Raw genomic sequence first — 21034 nt, forward strand, 5'->3', positions numbered from 1 at the left:
CTTACCAAGGGCGACTTGTCTACTCCACGCTTCATGGGCCTTCCTACCCCATAAAATTAAAGGGCTAGTTTACACTAAATACTAAATCCAACTCTTTTTCATTACTAGAAAAATGTTGTTTCACTGATTGATTGGTATCTTGGCCAATCGCGGTCGACCAAATAATTCTTTTTTCATTTACAAACTCAGTTGTAATTAATACATCACAATCAAAACTTTTTCACTAAGCGAGGAGGCCCCGTACCAATTAAGAAAATTAGGTCCTTTCTTACATATTAATCGTACTAAAAAAAAATGGTCAAAACAATTCTATGTTAACTGAACAAGAACATCCATCAATTAATTGCTTATAAACAATTTGTCTACAAAACAAGAATATCAATTAATTGCTAACAAACAATTTGTCTACAAAACAATTTATGCTAACCACATAATTTAATATATATATATATATATGCATACCTAGATGCCTTGTAGTATTCTAGATGTGGCAACATAGCCATTAATTCCAAAATCTCCACAAAAGCTCTAATATTTGTTGGTATACACACCTTAGAACAAAACAAACAAAATAGTATTATTAGCATATTTCACAGTTTCACTTAAACATAAAACACAACAAAACAAAAAACAGAATTAATCTTAGATACTTACAAGAAACTAAACAGTCAGCAACCATCTAACTTTAAGCAACAAAATGGCCCAAAAGAATTAACTAGCATGGATTACAGTTTGAACTAAAAATTGTAAAATAGGCATTGGATTGGGCTTATTGGTTTAATTAGAATTAAAAAGAAAAAGAGGAAGTATATATATATGGGCTTGATATTTTGGGGGCCCTCCCAAACTGGGGCTCTGTGCCATCACATAGGTCTACCCCCCTAATAGCTAGCCCTCTCACTGAGTCATAGTCATATATAGCCTATTTCATTTGGTTTTTCTTCAGTGTATGTGGTTTAAGGCTTAACTTTTAGTGTTTAGTCTTTAGGCTTTAGAGCTTCGGCCCTCAAGCCTAAATCTGAAGTCTTAAACCCTTATAAACCCCAAATTCTTAAAATACTATGAACCAATGATCAGTAGGCTATCCAATCAATCGGGGAGGAAAAAAATATTTTACCTAGGATTTTTTTACATCAAATAATTATTGTTCATTTGTTTAGTATATGCAAACTATTAACTAGCTATTGTTTAGATGAAGAACATGTTTGATCAATTGGCATTTAATCCATGTTTTTGTTAAGGATTAGAGATATAACCATGTCATTAATACAAAGCTTAAGCTTAGTTAAACTTAATCGATCATCCTCTAAGTCAGCATTAGTTTGGTTAGTCAATTTGTACATCTGGACAAGCTTAGCTTGTGATTGGCCATTGGATTAGGTAGTTGAAGCTGTAAGTTTCAGCACTTGATATAAAAACACATGCTCTTGTATTTTCGTCAATGTTAAGCAATCATAAATCAGTAAATTAAACATAAAATTTCATCTCTTCCTTTTCTGTTTTTCTCTCTGAATTTTCTTTTCTCTGCATCAATTCAAGAATCTTAGCAGTTTTCAATTGATTAAATACAACCATATTATTATTATTATTATTATTATTATTATATATATTTTTGTCATTTTCTTTAATCTCAGTTAAGAATAAAGTTTTTTGTAATTTTGTACTATGTGAACTGACCACGTAGCTAACCATATACAGGTGGGATTTTTCCTAGAGACAAAGTACAATTACTCTTTCTTACACATTATATATAGCAGATCGACCCAGAAATGAACAAAGATATATACTAGCTACCACATCAGTTTGAATATAAAAAATTGAAACAATAATTGTAATATAATGAGTTGTAATATAACTGCATTTTAAATTGTAATATAATGAGTTGTAAGAATTAAAAAATTGAAAGAATAATTGTAATATAATTGCATTTTAAATTAGTTCCAACTCCTGAACTAATCAAAATGAGTTGTAGTACTGCAGAAGTGCAGAGGAACAAAACGCGCCCCTATAGCCAACTCATAAAGTTATATATCAGGCTTCTAATAAGATTCATTTCCCTTTAATGACTAAAAACTAACTGGCCACAAACGGTAAACAAGAATTCCAGTCATTGAATTGGTTCATATTTTTTTCACATCAATTTCTAGCTTGAGCTTATTCCTCTGTGAACTGGCCTATGATTCTTTTCACTTACAGCTGTAAAATCTGAAGTTTAATTGGGCACCTAATTACCAAGTTGCTATTGGTTTTAATAGTATTTCTCTCCACTTAGGCAAGTTCTTAAGTTTAAATCTCCCAATCCAAATCAAAAGAATAAATTTGGGTGTACAAAATTTATAGTGTCCAAATACATGCACAAGTACTAAAGGCTTCTCATGAAACAAAGCATGGCATTTGAGTTTAAGAGAAACCCAGCTAGAAGACTCATAGCATTGGATACTCTCTCTCTCTCTCTCTCTCTCTCTCAAATTCTTATACATAGACAATATGCTGATATCAAGGTTTGGATTACCTCATAGTTAATGCTCACAGCTCCTTTTTGGCCTGAGCCTTATTGCTAAGAGATTCTCTTAGTTAAAGACAAATAAGCAGATAGATAAAAAGTAAAAAGTAAAATGGTTGTATATAGCTTTTTCTCTACAACCACTGCATGTATAAATGTGATCTGTACATTTCAATCCATTGTTCACATGAAAATTGCGGTTCTGGAAAACTAGAGAGAAATTCAGGCAATGGACTCTAATCAATCCCCCAATTTCATCTTCCCTTCAAATTCTACTCCACAAATGCCCAATTTCACATCCTCTTCAAATCCGATTCCACAAATGTATAACTTCCCATCTTCCTCAAATCCGTCTCCACAAATGTATAATTTCATGCCCTCTGCTACAAATCCTTCTCAAATGTATAATTTCATGCCTATGGCTTCCTTTATGGTACCTAATCAGCCCACTGAAGAGGTGAGCCTAATTTCCTTCGGTTTTTCAGTTTTTTGTTTAATTTATTTGTGGTTTTGGCTAAGCTAATTCTAGATCTAGTAACAAATATAAGCAATTTTGAGTTGTGACAGGCTTCTTATGCTAGAGATCACTATGTGCTAGCTTTCCTTAGATTATTGTTTTTAATCTTTTTTTTCTTGCTGTTATTTGATTAAAAGCAGGCTGAAGAGGCGAGCAGACACTCAGATTTAATCCAACAGCTGCATCAAAATCTACATAAATTTTGGAACCAGCAATTGTTCGAGACTCAGAACACATCAGGTTGTTCTTTTCTTCCAAATCTTGATATCTCTTCCTTTCAAATTAAAAAAGAAAAAATTGATATCCTTCTGTCTCTTTTTTCATTTTGGCCTGTGATATCCTTTTGCATGTCTTTGATCATTATCTTTTTTATTAATCATTAACAGTTCTCTATGAAATTTGAACTCATGAATCTTGATCATCGCTAATTTGCTATTTTTCAAATATATTTATTATTAATAACATATAGTACTAGAATTCGTCCCCATGAACTATTTGTATACCATATATAATTCAAACTAAATCTTCCACAAAAAAAAAAAAAAAAAAATTTAATGTGTTTCGCGCTAATTTGGAAGCAGTTGAATTTAATTGCATTTTATTTACTTGTTGTACCGAACGTATGGATATCATATATATATATATATTCTAAACTAATTTCCCCTGACAAAAAGAGTTTATTTTTTTAAACAACGTGTTTCGCGCTCAACCGATGACGTTTGAATTTACCGCCTTTTATTTACTTGTCGTATTCAAGGGGACCACTTAAAGAAATTTTATATTTTGCATAAACAAATTTACAAATATTCCCACTTTGCCTAAATGATGTCGTTTTTTAGGGAGGCAACAAATAAGATCCTTTACTGTTTTTTTGGTGTTCATTTTGTGCTTATTTTAAAAGTGATCGAAGTTTTTGAGTTGTTTAATTTTGAGTTTGATTAGGGTTAAGGGTCTTGAGTTTAGAGTTTAATTAGTATTTAGGACATATATATATATTAAAAAATAATTAAGCAAAATCCATAGAAAAACGTGAGTAGAGTCTGTAGAGATCCGGATTACTAGACACAGGGAGGCCATGCATTGAAATGGAAATTAATAATTGTTTGGTTCAATTATTGTTTAGTTTACTTATTGTTTAAATTTCAATTAAATGATGGTCGCACTATCTTCTTATAATGTATCATGCATATATACAGCAAAGTTCCACCAACAACTACCTCTTGCCAGGGTCAAAAGGATCATGAAGTCCGATGGAGATGTAAAGGTTTGCAACATTCCTTCATTGATATACACCAACTTCTCAATAATTTAGTACGCACTAATGTTTACATATATAATATCTAGCTTTATAAACTGATGGTGCATTTTTTGATCAGATGATCAGCTCAGACACTCCAGTCTTGTTCTCGAGAGCCTGTGAGCTTTTCATCATGGAGCTCACTCTTCGGGCATGGCTGCACACCGAAGCATGCAAGAGGCGAACCCTGCAGCGTTCTGACATTGCAGGGGCAATTCGGAACGATGACCTTCTGGACTTCTTGATTGAAATTGTTCGATTAGATGATGATGATGACTATTGCCATAAGGTGTTTCTTCTTCTTTTTAGATGGTTTCTCTTGTTTACTTCTAGGTTGATTGATAATTCAGATATTAATTATCGGCAAATATCTTAATTGAATGTTCGATCTAATCGTTTCAGGAAAAGGAGTCGACTGAAAAGGATTCCGCAGCTGAGTCTCATTCCACTGCACCAATGAGTTATCCTGTGACCAACATGGGTGGTGTAAGTACTTAGGAAACTCAGATTGTACTTTGAAATGAAATCAAAGCACATCCTTTCACATTTTTATCCTTAAATCCATTATACACATGATTCCCCAAAAAAAAAAAAAAAACACAAACACAAACACAAACACAATCCATGATACGCACACATACATATATTGTCTTGATCATCACCCTTAGGTGCGTATGAAAACAAAATATATACAATACCTTGGGATTAGCTCAATTAGTGAAGGTGGATGAGATATAAGTTAGAATTATGATAAATTTAAGGTTTGATTTATTCATATATATATATATATATAAACAAAATATATACATGCACTTTAGTCAGTCTCACATATATGCTGCCGGCCACTTGTTCAACATGCATGTTGCTTCTCCTATAAATGTAATGTCATGCTTTGTTTTTTTAGTGATGTCATTATCATATTTATCCCTTATTTTCAGCCTTAATCTTTTTTTAATTACAAAGGTGTTCTAGAAAATTACTTAAAAAAAGCTTTTAATTAGTATACATTTGTTATTGTGTTACATACAAGTTTTTTTTAGTCAAGAAGCTTCCAAGAAAGTATACTACAAAAAAAAAAAAAAAAAAAAAGAATATTCATTTTCCCACTTACTTCTTCCTTTACATTTCTCATTTAATGCACGATTCTTCGGATAAGTGCAAGAAACTTCCAAAAATATACGATAAAAAAAAAATATTACTTTTCCTGCTTACTTTCTCCCTTTACCTTTTTCACTCAATGCATGACTCCTTTAGATGCGTGCAAGAAACATCCTAACAAAATACTCAAAAAAAAAATATTACTTTTCCCATTTACTTTCTCCTTTACCTTTCTAATTTCAGACGTGTGATCCATTAAGTTTAAAAAGAAAGACTTTACATTCTTAAAGACACAAAAAGATAGAAATTTTTTCATTCCAAATTTGGCCTTAATAAATTAATATTAATTTTAATTTGATTCCGTAGTTGAGTCTTATTCCATTACACTACTGAGTTATCTTGTGACCAACATGGGTGGTGTAAGTACTTAGGAAACTCATATTGTACTTTGAAATAAAATCAAAGCACATCCTTTCATATTTTTATCCTTAAATCCATTATATACATGATTCTTAAAAAAAAAAACACAAACACAAACACAAACACAAACACAGACACAGACACAAACACAATCCATGATACACATACATATTTATATTGTCTTGATCATCACCCTTAGGTGTGTATGAAAAAAAAAAAAATATATATATATATAATACCTTGGGGTTAGCTCAATTAGTGAGGGTGGATGAGATATGAGTTAGAATTATGATAAGTCTAAAGTTTGATTTCTTCCTATATATATAAAAACAAAATATATACACTTTAGTCAGTCTAACATATATGCGCGCTCCCACTTGTTCAACATGCATATTGCTTCTCCCATAAGTGTCATGTCATGTATACTTTTGTTTTCGAGTGGTGTCATTATCATATTTGTCCCTTATTTTCAGCCTTAAAATTTTTTTAATTACAAAGGTGTTCCAGAAAAATTACTTAAAAGAAGCTTTTAAGTATACGTACCTCTGTGAAAGGGACTTGCTTATCCCCGTTATTGGGGATGTGGCATTCTCTCTCTCTCTCTCTCTCTCTCTCTCTCTCTCTCTCTCTCTTTATGTGATGCCACATCCCCAATAACTGGGATAGGCAAGTTATTTCCTACATTTGTTACATACAAGTTTTTTTCTAAGTCAAAAAGCTTCCAAGAAAGTATACTCCAAAAAAAGAAAAGGAACATCATTTTCCCACTTCTCCGTTTACATTTCTCATTTAATGCATGACTCTTCGAGATAAATGCAAGAAACTTCTAAAAATATACATTTCAAAAAAAGAAAAAAAATATTACTTTTCCTGCTTACTTTCTCCCTTTACCTTTTTCACTCAATGCATGACTCCTCTAGATGCGTGCAAAAAATATCCTAGAAAAAATACTCAAAAAAAAAAAAAAATATTTTTCCCACTTACTTTCTCCTTTATCTTTCTCATTTCCGACATATGTGATCCATTAAGTTTAAAAAGAAAGACTTTACATTCTTAAAGACACAGAAAGATAGAAATTTTTTCATTCCAAATTTGGCCTTAATAAATTATTATTATTTTTAATTTGATCATGGTAAGTAGAGGTGTAAAACGAGCCGGCTCGGCCCAGCCCGTTTATAAACGGCCCATTTGTGCTTCATGTCGTGCTCGGGCCGACCCATTTAATAATCGGGTCAGGCTAGCCCAATTATTTTAAACCTTAAGCCTAGTCTAGCCTATGGTCCATCCCGTAATGGGTCGTGTCGGACTCGGGCTGAGGTGCGTGGGCTGGCCCGATTAATTATTTTAATAAATTAAAGACTTAATTTATAAAATTAATTAACAATGTCAATATAATTTTTTTCAAAAATAGCAATTAATAAAAAATAAGTTTGTAATTGAATATATAATTGTATTTAGTTTTTCGGAAATATTTTTATTTATGGAACTAAAAATTAGTCTTTAAATTTAAAAAAATAATTGAGAAACTAATATAAACGGGCTGGCCCAACCCAAGACGGGCTCGTGTCAGGCCGGCTCAATGTGATAGAAAACTTTGGCCCAGTGTATTTTTTCCATTGAAGGTAATCCTTGCAAAAAATTATATAAGTCGAAAATCATTTGATCGTTAATTAAATGATTATCATTTATTTGTGTTTATCGAAAATGTTTTTTTCGTATACTTATTTGACCAAATTAAATTAGATATCTTAATAGTTTCTAATGTGTCTAATTTTTTGAAAAAAAAAAACCTTTGAATATAAACCTACAAAATAAACAATTCGAATTGTTAAAAAACAATATAGAATGAACCTCACAAGGAATCCCTTATTTAATAAAATTATTTGAGAAGTCTCTCAATAGAAAAGGCCTGAGTGTTTGTACTATGCATGTTAGGTATATATGCTTGCGTCCTATTGCATGTAATCTTTTTTAAAAAATACAAAATAAATTTGTTATTTTTATGTTGGTCGCGTATTATTATATATGTATTTTACCTAGGAGTTTATAGTAAAAAAGACATGTGATATTTAGTTAAATGCCCTTGAATTTTCATCTAACAATGTGGAAATGAAAAAATAAAGAATTAACATATTTAATTGTATTGTTTTTTTTTTTTTTGTCTGATAATTGTGTTGTATATATAGATCTCTTTTGACTGCTATTTTTGATTAATTAGGATTTCACTGAAATGAATCAATATCTTCATCCATTTATGATCGACCCATCAATGTCCACCGCTGACTTCCATCATCAGTTTACTTCCAAGGTGAGTGTAGAGTTCTGAAAGTCTGTACATGGTTCACTATTTCTTTACGCTTATAACTCCACCAAAATTAAATCTCATTGACTATTTAATAAAAATTGACATTATTTATTTAGATATGTTATATGTCAAAACTGTCATCCAATAGAATGTTAATTAATGAGCCAACTCTTGTTTCTCTTGCAGTGAATGAAAGCAATATTGAAAACAAACGAGGTCACATGGGAGTATATGAGTTGATATATGGAAGATATTATTATGGTAGAAACAGTCTTTTATATTGTATGAAATAAATGACAACGTGTCATGTATGATGAAATGTACGTGTTTGCTTGGTATACAAAAACATAGACCAGAGTACTACTTTTTATTTCTAATACAGTGGTCCCTAATTAAGGACCTATGCCTTGTATTTTTTGATGCACAAATTTCATCAAACTATCAATGTAGCCTCTGATCTTCATGTCAAGGCTTTCGTTGATTACCATATCATTCTCTTTCTATCCTGCACACTAAAACAAAAGACACTAAGCATAAGGAAGCACTTGTGTGGTATCGACCAAGGACACCTTCAGAGTAGTTTAGAGGGCTCAAGTCTATAGTCACACATTCAAAGTAGTCTAGAGAGCTAGGGTTGTATATCTTACCTGAGAGCTAGCATGCCCTATTTATAATGATTATGGTCGAGGTCTTCTAGTCTTTGTCTAATTGGGGTTCCTGAGAGCTTGTCGCCTAAGTTAGGTCATGACTCATCGTTTAAGTAGAACATGCCTTTTAGGCTAACCCTTACGCAACCTGGGCCTTCAAGTCAAGAAGCTCATCCACCACGTACACCCTATTCGCCTACAGACCTCTCCACTTGGGTCCTCATAGGTCTCCAAGTGTAATCCTGAGCCGACATCGGTACCAAGCCATCTCCAGAGTGGCCCCCTCCCCATGGCATCCCCTGGGTGTGGGCCTCTGAGACTCTTCTATAACGAAGCTCTAAGCCTAGATCATTAGGGCTTGGGCCTTCCATTAATGCCAAGGCTAAGCTCCCCCTAGCAGCTTAGCTTGCACGTTCAATGCACCAAGGCCTTCTTAGGCCTTGTGTTTTTATGATATCGAGTGCTCGTATCCATGGGGGCTAACCCACGGTCCCTCACAGGCTACAACCCATGTCTAAGCCAAGGCTATCCTAGCCTTGCTTCTCTTGGTCACCAAGCCTCATCGGCCTTGACCTGTTGGTTTCCAAGCCCACCACTAGGCCTTGGTACTTTGGGTCTCGAGTCCATGTTCGGGCCTCGTCTCATCCACTAGACATTTCGAGCCTATGGAAGCGTTTTTAGTAGCTTGGACCCTTTTTTTCTAGGCAAACAACGATCCGGATATCACTCGAGAATCGTCATTTCCAATTCTACGACTCGTGGTTTTGCTCGATCATTATGGGTATCAACAGAAGCTAGTCTCCTAAGTTCCTAGGCCAAAAGGACTTCTTGGGACTTACAGTCAAGGGTAGCATGTTGATCGAGCTAAATAGTTGTCTTAGTCGAACTCATCATAGGCCAGCATTCAAAAGAAGATGAGACGTTGGTCGTCCAAATCTTCCAGACCGTACACGTCGATAAATATGAGACAAAATTAAGGCCGACCACACCAACAAGTTTGTGCTCACCACTAATCATTAAGCCCGGCACACCAAGAAGGTAATGCAGCCAATAAACATAGGCCATACACACCAATAAGGTCATGCATGCCACAAAAGATAGGCCGTGCACACCATTGAGGTCGTGCACGTACGCCACTAATCATAGGCCATGCACACCATTAAGGTCATGCACGCCACTAAACATAGGCCATACACATTAATAGGGTCGTGCACACCAATAAATATTTTTAGTGGTGCAGGGCCATCCTTTCAGTTGGAAACTAATGTGGTGACCGAGAAAATAGGAGTAATTTTTTCATGGATTTATCAATTTATAGTGAGGAGCCTTATAGTACGAAGTCCTTAATTCACTATAGGAAACAAAAGGGACACATGATAGGCTAATTTTTAAATTGTTATCAAGAATCATTATTACGTCAATGATCATTTGGTCTAGTGGATAACATTTAGTTCTCCCTTAGTCAGAGGTGATCAATTATAATTTGGTACGTCAATGATCATTCTATTGAATCAATCACTCAATTTTAGACCATCTTCTGATTCTTTTTGACAGATACATAATTTCATGTCAATGACTAATTATTTCGTGTGACCCAATTATTGCCCTTATTCTACAAAAGAGGTGAATCTTGGCACACCTCCCCCTCCTACCAAATATATCTACACCGAGGTGTAGATTATACAGTTGGCTAGCCTGGGTCATAGTTCGAGCCAACCCAATTGAAAGTTATGTTTTTTTTTTTTTTCAACTTAAACTAAGAACACCAAAAAAAAAAAAAAAAGCAAACAACCCAAATAATTTCAATCCACCGCACATGCAGTCCACTTCATGGCTCCACTATGCACACCATATATAGTTCTAAATAAATTCCAAAAAAATGGTTATTTTTGTTAAAGAAGGTTTTGGGTTCAAGTGGATGCAATTTAATTAAGTAAATTGTATTTACTTATCGTCCAAAAAAATTGTATACCATAAATAATTCTAAGTCAATGCTTTTATGAAAAACGCTGTTTCTTTTTTTTTTTTTTTTAATCTTTTTGTATTTTGTTAATTAATTGTATTCTAAACTAATAGTAACTTACCTTCATTTTTGTCTCATTGAAAACCTATATGAAATATTATCTAACACATTGATGTCATTGTGATTATGTCACCAACATTGGTAACTATCACTCTAACATTAGGATTTACAAGGGATTAGCGAAAATATATATATTTTTTCAAGTTTCTTGATTTTTTTTTATTAGAAGGGAGGGGTGATTGAACTTGAGTGCAAATAAGGTAATTCAACAACCCTTCCAACTAGGTTACCTCAACAACTGCTTTCAAGTTTCTTGTAATCCTCTCCACGAATGCATAATTTAATGTCAATGGCTTCTTTCGTGTACAATTATTGTCCTTAATCCAAAAAAAAGGTGAACCTTGGCTCACATCTCCCCTCCCACCATATATATCAACAGTGAGGGGCCAATTATGGGATGAAGGCCTTTGAATTTTATAACATGCACAAATTGAATTTTTTAAAAATAGGATGCAGTCATTCGCTTAAAGCATATGTCTGACAAGGTTTGCAAGCCTTGGTCTACTTTAAACCCTCTTATTGTATTTCTTGAGTTATAAAGTTGGATAGCCTTCGAGCTAACCTAATTGAAGTTCTCTTTTTTTTTTTTTCTCTATTTCAACTAAGAACCCAAATATATATATATATTTAAAAAAAAAAAAAAAAAGCTCAAGTTCAAATACATCAACCAATTATATGGGGTATTTTAAGTTGGTCCATGAACAAAAAAATAATTTAAATTTGTACATTAACTAATGAAACTTACAATATAGCATGTTCGCCAAGGTTTATGTACAAAAAATCATTAAATGACACACTGCACCAGCCTACCACACATGCCACCCAACATGCAGCCCACCACACATACATTCAACTCCAGCCCACATCATGGCTCCGTCTGTACACCACATATATTTTTAAATGAATTTTTAAAAAAAGGTTATTTAAAGAAGGTTTTAGGTTCAAGTGGATGCAATTTCAATTTAACTAAATTTTATTTACTTGTCGTCCAAAAAACTTGTATACCATATATAGTTCTAAGTCATTATTTTTCTGAAAAGAGCTACTTTTTTTTTTAGTCTTTTCATATTTTGTTAAATAATTGTTTCATTAATAGTAACTTAACTTCATTGTTATGTCATCGAAAAACCTAAATGAAATATAATTTAACACATTGATGTAATTGTGATTCAGTACCTATGTAGGTCATGACTATCACACTCTAACACTAGCTAGGATTTATAAGAGATTAGTGTATAATATATAGGGAGACTTAGAGTGCAATCCATTTTATAAGTCTTTCTTAGACTAAGACCGGTAGTGATTTAGGGTTTTTAATTAAGTCATTTTATTTTTCTTCTTTGAGCGCTTTATATTAGGTTTTAACTCTAAGATTTTGGATTTCGCCCAAAATTTCGAAGTTAAAACCTAACATGCAGCCTCTACAAAGCCCACTCTACACTTTCGCCCAAAATTTTGGAGTTAAAACCTAATATGCAGCTTCTACAAAGCCCACTCTACACTTTAGGAGGGGAAATACCCTTCAAATAGGGGGAAATACCCTGTTTTACTTTTCTAAATACTATGATGAAGATTTAAATTAATATATATATATAAGATAATGAATTAAGTACAGTAAATTGCTTCCTCTTTAATTAGCCTTTATGCATTCTAGAAACATGCATATGAACAAACAGATATACATATGCATTTGTTATGGCTTATTCAATTAATTTTCTCAAGGTTTTTGTCATATAATTTAACCATTCGCTCAGGTTTTTTTTTTTGTACAGTGGGAGCCGAAGCCCAAAAAAAAAAAGAACTAGACTAAAATATCTCTAGCACAAAGAGTGCTAAAAGCATCAACCTGCAGAAAAGGAACAATAATAGAGGAAGGGGAAACAAACAAATGGATTCCCAAAGACTTCCCAAAACTTAAAGAAGCAAGGCAATTAGCAAAAGCATTATGCTCTTTGCACACATGCCTTACAACACAGCTGGCAAAACCACTAATCAAGAGCTTGCAACTATTAAACAAGTTATACAGAAGATCAGAAGCTTCCACCTCCCTAGAAACTAGCAACACAGCAGTAGCAGAGTCACACTAAACCTCAAGACTAAAGAAACCTTGAACTTTAGCCAAAGAGAGACCCTAATACATTCCCTACAACTTTGCTTCCAAAACACTACCAAAGCCAGTGTTAGTAATGAAGCCTTTTATCCAAGCACTAGTGGCATCTCTAAGTAAACCTTCAGCCCCAATTTATCTAGATATAGGGTCCTTGCAGCCATCAGAATCCAGCTTCACACAACTACCATAAGGAAGCCACCAATGCAACTCCACCACTTGCCTAGAAGGCTTAGCACTAGTGACCTTATTAATACAATACCAATCTCAAGCATAAAAGAAAATAACATAATGAGGCTTTGGGGAGGAACCAATTGAGGTATAAAACAAAATTGCACCTCCACTACCAAATAAACCAAAAGGTAGGTACAAAAAGAAGATTTCATGACAGACCATCCATAACAGAAAGCTTAGACTTCAAATTGATAGCAAGTCAATCCTCAAAATTAGCAGCATCACCAATAGCCACTCTAGCAAAACTCCCAACCTCACTCCAAAGAGACAAAGACCAATGACACTGTCTAAACAAATGATCCAAAGTTTCTGGACAACCATGACACCGACCTGTGACAATTAGCATTAAGAGCAAAATGTCTCCTTACCCATTGGACATTGGTCATAAGCTTGCCATGACATAACATCCAAAGGGTCCCTTTGCTCATGCTTTAATTCCTTTATATATATACATATATATATATATATGTATATAATGTCTCTATGCCGAATGTGTGTTCTTTATTTGAAGACTATACGCGTATATTTATCGATTTCTTTATTTAACCTTTTAATTTTATTATTGGTAAGATTTAATACTTTTTTGTATAAATCATGGTTTAGGGCTCCCTTCCTCGAATGAAACAAAATGACAAAAGCCTGTTACAACTGGAACAAAACCCACAAACAATGTCGGTGAAGATACAACCATCAATGATTTTGTGGCTGAGTTCAAACTTTTTGACTTCAACTTCTCACAAGGAATGGAAACTAACATGCATTGCTTTTTCGCGAGGACACTCCACACGCCGAAGAACGCAAGTCTCGTTAGGAGCCGGCCTGCGGCGAACATCATCATCCTCTTCCCACCTATAAGAATAACCAATACTTACCTTATTTATAGGAATCTGTCTCTTATCTTCACTTGGTACCTCCTTCCACAAGTCTAATAAGAAACCAACCCGGCCAATTACCGAATTCAATACAAATTCAACATTTAATAAGATAATGATTTAAAATGTAACTAAATACCATGTATCTTTCAGCAAAAAACTATGTTTCCTATTGACCAAACACTCTTAATTACATAAAATATAAGAATGGATATCATGAAGAATACTATGTTGCTTGTTGGTAGATGTGTCAAATAGATGGGGTTGGCACGAGCACCAGCACATACACGATATAGTTCAGACAAGCACGATACATGACGAACACAAATAAGGCATGGCCAACACAAGCTTGACACAAGTAAATAGTTTGGTTGGGCCCCCATCAAGCACAATACCACATAAACACGAAATAGGCCATGTAAGACACGAACACGAGTACGAAATACGCTCAAATTAGGTACAACCCATTCAATAGGCCCACATGAGTATAGATTTAAGGAAGCACAAATGGGCTCAACTTAAATTGAATGTGTTAGCAAAACATGACCCATTTGACACCTATACTTGTGGGCTAGCAACATGAGATATTTATCTTCTTATTTTAAGGAATATACCTTCTAAAAAGTTTCTTGCACTCATCTTGAAAAGTTTAATTAATAATATGATAATGGTAATATTTTTTATGAAAGAAGCTTTTTGGAGAGAGCAACTAACATTGCCATCTTTTTTAGTTTTTTCTTTTCTTTTTGAGTAACTTTCCACGACATCTTTGTATTTAAAATTTTTTTGAGGGTGAAGAAATAAGAAAAAAGATGACAAGAGCACCACTCTGAAAACAAAGTATACATGTCATGCGTGGGAGAAAAATATATGAATGCTGAACAGGTCGCAACATATATCTGACTTGTGTGAGACCCAATAAAGTATAATTAACTTAGTATATGAAGCAAAATGTGAAAGGATTCTTTAATTTCATTTAAAAGTACAATGTGAGTTTCTCAAGTACTTACATAGAGATATCAAATGGGTCGTGTTGTGTTGGCTTGATCTATTTAAACCGATTTCATGCGTGCTTCATGTTGGCCTATTCCATAATCTCATCATGCATGTGTCAGTCCAAATAGCCAAAACCTAAGCCCGACCAGCATGGCCCACAATCCCACAACTTATTTGTGCTCATGATGGCATGCCTTAAACTGTCAACTCCCATGCAAGCACTTATATAGAGATACCAGATGGGTTGTTTCGTGTCATCTCAATCCATTTACGTTGAGCCCATTAATACTTCGTGTCATCCCCATATTGGCCCATTTAATAATTATGTCATGCTCATGTCGATTCAAATAGCTAAAACATAAGTGCCCACAACCCATTTGTGCTTTTATGCTTCCTTGAACTATTAGGGCCCATGATCCTTTTTTTTTTTTAATTAAAAACTGGTCTTATATTATAATATCTTTCTTATAAATAAAATATTAGTTTTTCATTTTGTAGAAAATTCAATTTCTTATTGAATTTTCTTCTTTTAAAATGTCAACGAATGTCTACTTCATGATCATGCTCATTATGTACCATACTTGATGAGCTAAAAACTTAGATTTAGTCTGACCGACCCATTTCCTTGTCTCATGCTCATGCTGGCCCATTCTGTTTCATGTTATAACTTGTGGCATACCAGTTTTAATAATGTCGTATCATTTCTTATACTAGCCTGACTCACTTAACACCTCTACACACACCACCTAGGATAAGAAAGTAGTAAAACAAGACTTAGATTCTGAATCTTTTCTGGTCTTTACTGGTGGAGCCAACATATGCACACAAGCTAGAGTCAGTTGACTCGTCTCACTAAATTCAAATCTTATGCTATTATAGCTTGCTGGCTCTTCTCAATTAGACCATTTGGTGTTTGAGTCTTAAATTGTTCAATCAGTCTTTACTTTATTTGGGCTTGGGCGTGTTGGAAGTTTTCCTCGAAATATTTAGTTCCATAATTTACGAATTAAATACACATTTGGATGACCTAAAGATGATGTTTGTCGTAACCATTTCACTCTTAATATTTTCATTTATACAATATGACTATCTTTCCCAACTTATGTGGCATTCTCCATTTTTTTGTTAATATAATTAAGAGATTATATTGGACCTATTGGTATATAAATAACTTGACTTTGAAAGAAAAGAAAAAAAAAACCTCTTTTAGGAGCTCATTTATACTCACAAAAATATATATTCACACACTCAAACTGTCACACATAACCATATATTGACTCAATTGTCAAGCCAAAACTGGCTCTAATTACATAGAGATAGAAATGCTCATTAAGTCCAGTGATGATTATGAAGAGAAATGACATTTAAAGAAACAATTTTGTAAATGTCATTCCAAAACTAACAACTTAATTCGAGTATGAATTTACATACAACAATATCAATAGATGAGTAACGTAAATAACGTCACCAAAAAGGTAATTGATAACTACCAAAATTAATGATCGATATCTGAGCTACACATTGTTAACATACTATAATATACAATTAAGAGAAGCAATAATAAGTAGCAGTATATTAATCAAATCAATTTACAAGTGATGCACCGGAAATTAGCATCTCAAACTTTGCCATGGTTTTGAAATTATCTTCAACCACCACATTCCTTTCCATCTTAAAGAGAGCAAGTCTAGTAGCTTCTCTATCTCTTTGTCGTTGCTTCTTGATCAACTCATTGGCTTCGGAAATCTTAGCAGCTCTAAAGCTAGCAATTTTGGACTGGGTTTCACTTTGACCAAAACTAGTAGTACTAATTAGAAGAGTGTGTAGTGCCTTTATGTTGATACCTGCATACCTTGACTTCAACATGAATATCTGAGTAGCCCATGCCGGTGACATGCAGCAGACACTTCTCTAGCTTTTCATGATCATCAATGACAGAGGCGGCACCGCCACCATGTGCAAAAGGAGTATGATTATCTAGTAGTACTACAGATTCATGCGTCAAGTAATTAGTTTCTTGAGATTTGGCCGAAACATAACAAGTTACAGGACAAAAATCAATACCAAGTTGATGATCAGTATCAACTTTCTTCAAGGCCATAGCCATATGAACATGAATGTTCGACATCACCCTCTTTTACCACTTCATATCCTTTTCTTGATTCATAACATTTGGCATATAATGATCCATATTCTTCAAAGAATTTTTCTCATGACTACCAACTGGGGGAATGAAATTCTTGAAACCCATGGAAGAAATAGTCTGCCAAATGTTCTTGAAATATTTAAGAAACCTTTGAACCCCGAACGTCATTTTGATGGTCACCATTGTATGTGTTTGATTTTCTTGATCAAAGAGAGTTAATTAATGATGAGATTGTGAAAAACACAAACATAAGTGATTGAAAATAGTGAAAGAATAGCTAAGATGTCAAAGTGACCAACTGATTACGATGATAATGCATGAAGGTGATCCGAAATAGAAACCCTAAGCTCACTCACTATCATCTGTTTAAATATTTTAGCAGTGAGTAACTTGTTTCTAAAGCAACTAAACAATATTGTGACTGTAAAACCTACACCTAAAACTAAACTCACTATCTCTTTAACAACTATCTCTTTCTAAATAGGAAAGCCTTTTTTATTTTTTTTAATCAAATATATTTTGAGAAAGTTTAAGGAAATTTATTTGTAATTTCTTTTTCTAATGGAAATATTCTCCCAACTTTTATTTTTTTCCAAATTTTATGTGTCATATGATACGCACATTATATTATTATATTAAAATTAACAATATTGTATCGCTTAATATAAAAAGATCACATAAGTTTGGAAGAAAATTGTATAGCATAATATATTTTTCTCCCATCTATTTGACACATCTAACCACATGTGCTGCTTGTGGGTAGATATGTTAAATAGATGGGATTGGCACAAGCACCGGCACAGACACAGACACAGATATGATATGGTTTAAACAAGCACGATACACGACAAGCACAAAAAGGCATGTTCAACACAAGCATGACACAAGTAAATAGTTTGGTTGGGCCAAAAGTGTTAGCCCATCATGCACAATACGACACAAACATGAAATAGGCCAAGAAAGACACGAACACGAGTACGAAACACGCCCAAATTTGGTATAACTCATTCAATGGGCCTGCACAAGCATATAATTAAGGAAGCACAAATGGGCTCGTGAACTTATAATTAAATGGAATGATTTAGCACAACAAGACCCATTTGACACTTCCACTTATAGGCTAGCAACATGGCATGTATATTTAATTAATTTATCTTTTGAGGGCTACAGTTGTTTGGTTGCATGTGTTGAAGCAGTGTATGTTATGTCAGATCTCAAGTTATCATCAATTTATTTCGGAGCCCAGTGAAGGATCTTGCATCAAACATGCATCTTATGTGGTAAAAGGGGTTTTGGCATATATTTAAGAGTTTCTACATGTGGATATATTTTGTGAAACTGTAATCAATTGAGTTGCACATACGCTTACTAAATTTATTTTAAATTGTACTTTTATTTGTAGCAGAATGAGGTTTCTCTTTGGTTGGAACTTATTCTCCATGATTCTATGTAATACTTTATTTGCTTCACTAGCTTTGGCGATAAAAATAAATAAACGAAATAAGATAAAAACAAATTAAAACTAAAAAGCGTAAATGAGCTCTGACACCCCGACTGGATCGATGAATCCCTCATCTCAACGACAATTCTAACATAAATAAACCAAATTAAATTTCTAACAAATGATGATTATATTCATATAATATGTAGGGAGTAATAGGATAAACTAATCCAATTGCTCCAAACCTTAGTAGCCACAACCCCGAGTTTTCTTATGCATGTTAGCCACTAACTTTGGCAAATTTAATTAAATATACCTTTTTGATCCCACCTAAGCTTATTTCACCCTAGTCAGAAAAAATTTATTTTTTAACCTTTTTCCTTGTGAAAAGACAACTATACCCTCACATACATACCAAAATTCAGATATATTTTTTTTCTCACTTTTTCTCCTCTCCTTCATCCCACCAACTCCTTCTCTGCTTCTCTCCTCTTTTGTGCTTTGGAAGCAAGAGCTTCAATATTGGCAAATCTGGAAGAAACCAATTGAGAAGAAGAAGATGCAATTGATGGACTTCAACAACATAAACTCAAAGTTCAACATATATAGTTTGCAGATCTGGAATCCACTCACACTTCAACATATATACTTTGCATTGGCAGTCAATTGATGGGTTGTTCATGTTGGTGAAGAAACTAGTAAAAATTTTGAGTTTATTAATTATTGTATTAAGACTTTTGAGTTTTAATATTTGGGTTCCTTAATTGTTTATCCTTTTATTACGAGAAGTTTCTTTCTTGTTTGAAAGTTGAACAAAAATGTTCAATTAGTATTTTTAAGCTACAATTAATATGAAATTATATTACAATGGTTTAGAGATTTGGTTTCCAGATATCGTGTTGAAGGTTTAGAGGTATAATGTATTTTATTTCAATGCACCCAATATAATGCAATTTAGATCCGAGTTGCATATGCGGTAGAATTTTATTTTTTTGGATTTTCACCTAAAAGAGATGGATATTGTAATGGTGGAGTTTATAGATCTAGGATTTACCCAAAGAAGACAATGCTCAAAATCTGGATCTGGATTCAATGGAGAAGAAGAAGAAGAAGAAGATGCAAAAATTGCAGATGTGGACTTTTCTATGGACTTTCTGGTTGACAAATGCTATAACACTATTTCAAATGGACTTTTCGGTGGACTTTCTAGTCGACAGGTGCTATGGCACTGTCTGGCGACCACAAATTCCACAACAATTAAATCTGATTCCACAACAATCAGATTTGAGTTTCTTCAACATTTTGGTGTGGCTGGCGATGTTCATGCTGCAGATCTGGGTTTAGAGATGGCTCTCTCCTTCTCTCCCTTCTTCCCCCCCTCAAAACCAGATTTGGATTCAATGGAGATTTATTTCCAAATCTTGGATTCATTGTATAGATGGGGTTATAGGGTAATGGATTCAATGGATTAGCTCAAGCTTCTTGTTTGGGTTGTCGCTCTCCATGGCTACTGCAGGAAGACGGTGGAAGAGGGTTTGACAGCTATAGAAAGAAGGTGGAGAAGCTGGTGAAATTTTTTGTGGACTATGTGGTAGATTGTGGCAACTAGAAATTCCACACAAGGGGTATTTTGATCCGGATTCAATGGAGATTCATTGTCAAATCTTGGATTCATTGTATACACTACAACAAAATTGTTAATAGATATCACCAATTTTATATCAGATTTGAAGTTGACTGATATTGTAAAAATTATAATATCAGATAATTTTTTAGCTAATTTCTAAGCTCTATTAGAAATCACATGGTTTTTATCAACTGATATATAATATTTTTTTTTCTAAGAATTTATAAAGACGTCAGTTTAAACTGTTAACTGATATGTTAAGTTTACATTTTTTAATTTTTTTTCCCATCCACCCAAACACCTGATATAAAAATTTTTTACTTTTTCTTATATATTTTTATCATATCACTGTAACATGTCAACTGATATCTTAAGATCAATTGACCTAATTTTTGTATTTCCGCATCTAGGGTTAATTTAAACAACCCAAATCTTTTTTTATATTCTCTCTCCTCTCACCCGCATATCTCTCTTTCTCTCTATTCTCTCGCCTCTCTCTCTCTCTCTCTCTTGCGCCGATCGTCTTCCTCAGAAAATTCGTCGTCGTCGTCGTCCGAAGGCCAACGACGACGGGAGTACCACCAAAAGGCTCGATCGTCTTCTTCTACTCTCCCTCCTCGTGTCTCTCTTCGTCCCAAACAACCGCTGATCATGGCGAATCGAAGCCACAGGGCCGATGGCCACTCCTGCGGCAATCCATCGATCCCGGTGAAGTTGAGATGCCAGATCTTGTGGGTTTTG

At 33.9% G+C, this 21034-nt stretch overlaps 1 protein-coding gene across 1 annotated transcript; it reads left to right on the plus strand.

The window, feature by feature from the left end:
- The first annotated feature begins 2732 nt into the window (after positions 1–2732).
- On the plus strand, positions 2733–8161 carry LOC147286576 (uncharacterized). Its single transcript, XM_086240790.1, has 6 exons — positions 2733–2960; positions 3161–3263; positions 4217–4284; positions 4397–4606; positions 4720–4803; positions 8054–8161. Exons 1-6 carry the CDS (start codon positions 2733–2735, stop codon positions 8159–8161), a joined length of 801 nt encoding a protein of 266 aa, XP_086096916.1.
- The last annotated feature ends 12873 nt before the right edge of the window (positions 8162–21034 follow it).

This window comes from Dryas octopetala, chromosome 4 (assembly GCF_963921425.1).
Source record: "Dryas octopetala chromosome 4, drDryOcto1.1, whole genome shotgun sequence".
In the NCBI taxonomy this organism is placed as follows: Eukaryota; Viridiplantae; Streptophyta; class Magnoliopsida; order Rosales; family Rosaceae; genus Dryas; species Dryas octopetala.

What these genes read in the sequence shown, in the direction of transcription:
- LOC147286576 (XM_086240790.1), top strand. Translation starts at nt 2,733, where the DNA reads ATGGACTCTAATCAATCCCCCAATTTCATCTTCCCTTCAAATTCTACT. An exon ending in GACTCAGAACACATCAGGTT is followed by an intron (nt 3,264 to 4,216) that starts GTTCTTTTCTTC and finishes GCATATATACAG; the next exon opens with CAAAGTTCCACCAACAACTA. An exon ending in ATGATGACTATTGCCATAAG is followed by an intron (nt 4,607 to 4,719) that starts GTGTTTCTTCTT and finishes TAATCGTTTCAG; the next exon opens with GAAAAGGAGTCGACTGAAAA.